The 6091-nt window shown below is 32.6% G+C and overlaps 1 protein-coding gene across 1 annotated transcript; it reads left to right on the forward strand.

The window, feature by feature from the left end:
- Positions 1–2851: 2851 nt before the first annotated feature.
- Positions 2852–5974, forward strand: LOC140054711 (adrenodoxin-like). The gene is made up of 4 exons (XM_072099790.1): positions 2852–3043; positions 3389–3501; positions 4830–4959; positions 5439–5974. The coding sequence occupies exons 1-4, from the start codon at positions 2871–2873 to the stop codon at positions 5530–5532; spliced, it is 510 nt and encodes a 169-aa protein (XP_071955891.1). The 5' UTR covers positions 2852–2870; the 3' UTR covers positions 5533–5974.
- Positions 5975–6091: the final 117 nt, after the last annotated feature.

A 6091-nucleotide genomic window follows, 5' to 3' on the forward strand; every position in this document is an offset into this window, starting at 1 on the left:
AATTAGTCCCAATAAAAACAACTATTTAATCTCTTAAACAAATTTTATTTCTTTGGCAAAATAAATTTTCAAAAAACAATTCAGAGCCAGACACAATACTTTAATCACATTCTGGTGAAGCATAAGCAATCGTATAATGTCCTCTTATAATTATTGTCTTTCTTAATTCCCTTTTTAGCTGATAAAATTCAACAGATAAGTATTCTTTTCTAGGCCCCTATAATAATGATTATATAATTTAGCTACCACATCAGTTAAAGCATAAATTGCAAAATATAAACACAGCTCAGTCAGTATACCCTTCAATGTAGCTGCATTATGTAGTACTACCAATAACACAATTGCCATACAATACAGTTATTTGTGTATTCTGCAACATTGATAACAGTAATGATTAGTATACACCGTGCATTAATAATACAATAGGACACATTATTATATTTACAATTAGGACACTCCCAATGCCACACCCTAAGTCTGCTAGCAATACACTTAGTGTGGACATGGGATACATTATTTTACGTCATAAATACCCCTCATTTCACCCGCCACACCTCAGAAGAAGTTAACAATACACTTAGTCTAAACAATCAATTTCATACTCAAAAGAAATTTTCAATTTACAAAACGAAAATAAGAAATTTGTGCAAGATAGGAATTCTTGTGTTAGTGAAACTGGAACACAGAAGTTAACATACAGTAGATACACTTTGCATACTGTATTTATAAAGCTATTATACAATAGAGAGTTCATAAATATAGCTTTGATATAAAGGTGTTAGGATTAGGTGGCTGAACTCGCTGATTGGTCAATAGACTGCTTTGATGTCTGCTTGACTCTGTAGTCGTTGAGGGCAGCCTTGATAGCATCTTCAGCCAACACTAAAAAAATAGGATAAAAATATAAATACAACTGTATTGTTTTAAAAATAATATATTTGCAAGTCAACTGTTTTTAGAATATTTTTCCCCAATATTTGTTCAATATACTGTAGTACAGTAGATCCCCTTTGTGGAGCACTTCTATTCAGGGGACATATTAAAGGGTCAATTTCCTGTAATTCCCAGGCATTGTTTGGTGGCAGCACGCGATACGAAGGGACCCTTAGGGGAAAAGAAAGTTGTGGTATGTGTTTCAGCCCAGTAGGCTGCAAGTAGCAGGTTATCCCTCACTTACATTTATATGTTTTAACACTACGGCCAACAACTATTCAGGAGGCAACCATATTAAGGAGAAATTTTGTTGGGTATAGAAGGTGTCCCCTTAATAATGGTCCTAATATATAAGAATTTAATTGATTACAAGTAAACTTATTACTTGAACAATGAAGTTTGACAGGTGGAAGACACAATTCATTTGTAATATCCTTGTTCTTGATTTCAGTGGCCTCATCCAACTACAAAGGGAAAAAAGGGAAATACACTCAATGAATGAAGAAAGAAAAGTTGAAATTGATTGAACTTGAATAATATTAATAATACTGAGCATTCTGCATTAAGGACTATAGGGTGTGATAATGGAAGTCAATTCCAGATCAATGGTGCTTGAGCAAAAAATATTTTGGGTCTGATTGGAAATGAGAGTTTGTTTTTAATTCTTGTCTGTTTATTCAAACTTGGCAAGGTGCAGATAACGTTAGCTTTAAGTCTTTCAAATTTAAATTATTTTTTAATGCCATAAAAATAAATTAGGGGGTGGGGGGTGGTGGAATTATACTAGGATTGCATTAACAAAGGAAATATTTAGCCAACTCACAGTCTTTCCTTTCACCCATTCAGTGGCTAAAGAACTTGAAGCAATTGCTGAGCCACAACCAAATGTCTTGAATTTAGCATCAACAATTTTACCATCGTCATCAACTTTGATCTGAAAGCAAGAATGTATTTATAAATACAATGACTACAATTATTTTAGTAGTCCAAAACATTTTTATTGATGCATTTTTTTAGTGTGGAAGCTTTAAAATTAAGGATTTTTAAAAGCATATTTTATTGTTTTAAGTTCATAGAATTTCGAATAAATGATGTGCACGTCACTACCTGAAGTTTCATAACATCACCACATGCTGGCGCTCCAACTAATCCAGTTCCAACATTCGCATCTTCTTTATCCAATGCACCCACATTACGTGGATTCTCATAATGATCGATCACCTATTATTTTTTTTAAAACATCATATTTTATTAAACATTCAATGCAATCAATCAATAATACATAGTACATGTTGTAAAAAAAATCTTTAATTATCAAACTCTAGAAACTAGCATATAATAATATACTATATTACTAGAGTAGATAGAGGCCTACTAGTACTACTGTAGACAAAAATACATTCATTATTCAATTACATGAAGTGAAGAAAAAAAAACAAAGCAACCTAGGCCTACAATAACATTAACTTTATTTATATTGTAACGACAATGAGATGAAAATGGGCTTTATTAAACTACAAAAAAAAAGTGTGATTGAAGGGCGAAACGACCAAGCATTAAAACGTCACAAGGCAAAAGACGAATTGCGCATGCTATTTGTTACATAACATGTGAAGTAAACAAGCCATGTTATTAATTTAATTACACGTAAATTTCATGTTTTCACTCACATTCTTATGATAACTTGAAGATAAACTAACGATAGCATTTCTCTTTTGAAGAACCAAACGCAGCGATTTTCCAAATTCACGGGCAAGTGCCATTATTTTAGAGTCTTCTTTTGATGCGTTTTATTATTTTTTTAAGCAATATGGATGTGTGTCATGAGTTTTTTATTTTTGTGGTTTCGCCGCGCGCCCTCAAACACATCAACTTAGGCCTGCTTAGAGAGGGGGCGCAATGCACAACTAGCATAGAATTTTTATTAAAAAACAGAGATGGCAGCCTTTCGAAGTATAACGCGAAATCTGATTTGCCACTCCAAGCAGTATTTTCAACAAGTTTTAACACATCAAACCACCGCAAACTACATTCGACTAAAACCAATAACATCATGTAATATACTTCTTGGTCGATTTTCCTCTTTGCATCCAAATCAAGCCAAAGAAACGTAAGTGAAAGTTAGGCCCAACTAGCTAGGCCTACTGCTGTTTGCTTCTTCTTGTGAAAGCGCAGCCTTGACTTGATATCCTGGCGTGAAACATAGGCCGGTAATTCATTAGGCCTAGCCTAGCTATGTAAATTACATTTAATACCATAGGCCTACTGTTTATTCTATTTTTTAAATTTAATGCATACAGGAATAACTAGCCTAGCTAGGGTAATGCTTTAGGGAATATCCCACACCATTAATTTAATGGAAGAAACATTTATTTTATTTAATTATAATTTAAAATTATTATTAGGCGTAGGCCCTAGGCCTAGGTATATAATATATTATTACTTTAATCAATAGGATAAATGTGACGTACATAAACAGAGATGGTGAAAAGGAAACCGTAAAAACTGCACTTGGTGAAAACCTTCTAGACATTGTACTTGATAATGACCTAGATATTGATGGATTTGGTAAGAATAACACTGTCATACTAATCTACCCCGGTATGGTTATATGACCAACAATGATATCCAGTACATGTTACTAACATGTTCTAGTAGTAAATTTAACATTTAGTTAAAATATTGTTAAACTTTTCATTCTAAAGCGCGTTAATTGTCAGCTTCTCAGCCACAAAAAATTGCTTATGACAGTCGGTGGTCTTCGGTTTCGTAATAAACCTAATCGGTATTTTTTTAATTAAAAAAGTATAAAACGTACACAGTTTTAAAAAAAGAAGCAAACAGAGTACATTTCTTCAAGTGGAGTATATACTAACTAAAAGCATACATGTCCCACGCATCTGACGTGAGGCTAACACTTTTTAATGCAAGCTTTCCCGCCAAGCACCTAAAAATGTTTCACAAATCTCAATCTTTTTTTTTTTTTTAAATTACTTGAAAACGACAAAATTATATGATTTAATCACAAAGCTATTTGAAATCACCTTTTTATGAAACTGTAATGTATCTGAATTAACACTACACAGGCAAATGTATAAAGCTCTCCCTACACTCTCATACTTTATTTGACAAAATGTGATGTGTTGTGTGTGATGGACAAGATGATGTCATGTCACTACCATATTTGGGCATATCAATACCTTATTTGGGCATGTCACACTTTTTTGTCAAACTAGTTTCATAGTGTAGACAGAGCTTTAGGTTACTGTTATACAGTTTTTATACGGTATAACTACTCACATACTGTTTACTCATACTTTCATAGAATGTAGTATGTAAATGTTGTCTGATAGTGTCATAGTCATTTTGTTTGTCATAGGTCAGATTAGTGTCTTGGCTGCTCAATCTTTGTTTGTCTACATCTGTTTGATGTCATGTGTACTTTGAGCCACTATTTATATTCACCCTTTTCAAACTGGCCCCTTTATTCAAATAAATATACCTAGGAATATGTGTGCCACACACAAAAAAACAATAATTAATGTACAATTTTTAAAGATGCAACTATTGATACTCCAAAAACATGAAAAATGAAGATTAATAAAATCAGACTTTGAATTGGACATTTTTTTTTCAAGTTATTTAGTTCTGTATAAAAAAATTAACAAAAATAGTGGTTTCAATTTAATGAAAAACCCATTGTCTGACAGACAAATTAGAATATGTTTTGCTTTAAATAACAGTACAGTAAATAAAATGTTTTCGATCAAATTTTTTGTCAAAGTGGGTAACTATAATTATGTGACATTAAAATGGCATATTCAGTAAAAAAAGAATTGTTTTTTTCTGGGGGACAATACATGTTTAAATCATTTGAGAATGATTTGTTTTTTTAGGTGCCTGTGAAGGGACATTAGCCTGCTCAACATGCCATTTGATATTCAAGAAAGAAATCTTTGATCAACTTCCTGGTGCCACAGATGAAGAAATGGATATGTTAGATCTTGCGTATGGACTTGAAGAAACGTAAATCTTTTATTATAAAAAATTTATTATTTTCAACATTTATATACATAATCATCTTATACCTCTTTCACACCTGCAAAAAAGTAACAAGTTGTAACAAGGTTTGCATAGTGTGAAGACAATTTTTTTGGAAAAGGTAAACACACCGATGAGAGGCCTGTTTTTGTTTTAAGTTGTTGCTGCGCATGCATGTATTTCCCTGGTATTAAACTGACCAACCAGAGTAATCAAATAGCGCAGAACTATGTGATACAGTGCACCAAGTCGTTCCATAGGGAATTAGTAGTAGTACTCATCATGATACGATACACAGGCATAAGCCATCTCCCAGTGGTGCCTATCTCCTCTCCGGGTTGGTGGTGTTTTTAAATACAAAACATGAGAATATAAACAATATATAAAGCGTGCCAAAGTAAATTATTCACACATAATGACAGATATCCAATATATAACTGTATTGTATTCATTTGTATTTCTAGGTCTCGTTTAGGTTGTCAAGTGTGTGTAACTAAAGATATGGACGGAATGGAGGTCAAAGTTCCTGAAGGAATCAGTGATGCTAGAGATGTCTGAAGGTCAACCCATCAATGAGAGAGATTATATAATTCATATCAATATGTAAATGATGATGATAATAATTTAAAGAGAAATCAAATTAAACATATCATGCTCCACTATGATTGCTGAGCTTTCCACTTGAAATTGTCTGGGCAGATCTATTTGAACTTCTAAATGCTGTGCCTAGTGGCAGGTGTTGTACAACGGCCGCATGCATTCCCGTAGGGTGTTAATAGTTACTATAGTTCACCCATCCTTAAAAAATAGTTTTATCACTGTTGTACAGGCCTGCTAAAAAGGTAACACTAAAAAATACTGGCCCTAAAATGTGTAATGAATATTGATTATCTCCTACCTTCGTCCTCTTTGATTGGCCAGAAATGACAGATTAGTTTAGCATCTGAATAAAATATTTTTATATAAGTAAATGTCAATAAATATAGATTAATGATGAAAATGATTGTATTGTATGGTAAATTGAAGTATTGTATTTCTGTTCTGTAAAAATAGTTATAAATAAAAGCTATCATGAAATATGTTAATGAACTGAAAGATTATAACCATAGAGATGATT

This window comes from Antedon mediterranea, chromosome 7 (genome assembly GCF_964355755.1).
Source record: "Antedon mediterranea chromosome 7, ecAntMedi1.1, whole genome shotgun sequence".
Taxonomy (NCBI): domain Eukaryota; kingdom Metazoa; phylum Echinodermata; class Crinoidea; order Comatulida; family Antedonidae; genus Antedon; species Antedon mediterranea.

What these genes read in the sequence shown, in the direction of transcription:
- LOC140054711 (XM_072099790.1), top strand. Translation starts at nt 2,871, where the DNA reads ATGGCAGCCTTTCGAAGTATAACGCGAAATCTGATTTGCCACTCCAAG. An exon ending in CCAAATCAAGCCAAAGAAAC is followed by an intron (nt 3,044 to 3,388) that starts GTAAGTGAAAGT and finishes TTTAATCAATAG; the next exon opens with GATAAATGTGACGTACATAA. An exon ending in GCGTATGGACTTGAAGAAAC is followed by an intron (nt 4,960 to 5,438) that starts GTAAATCTTTTA and finishes TTGTATTTCTAG; the next exon opens with GTCTCGTTTAGGTTGTCAAG.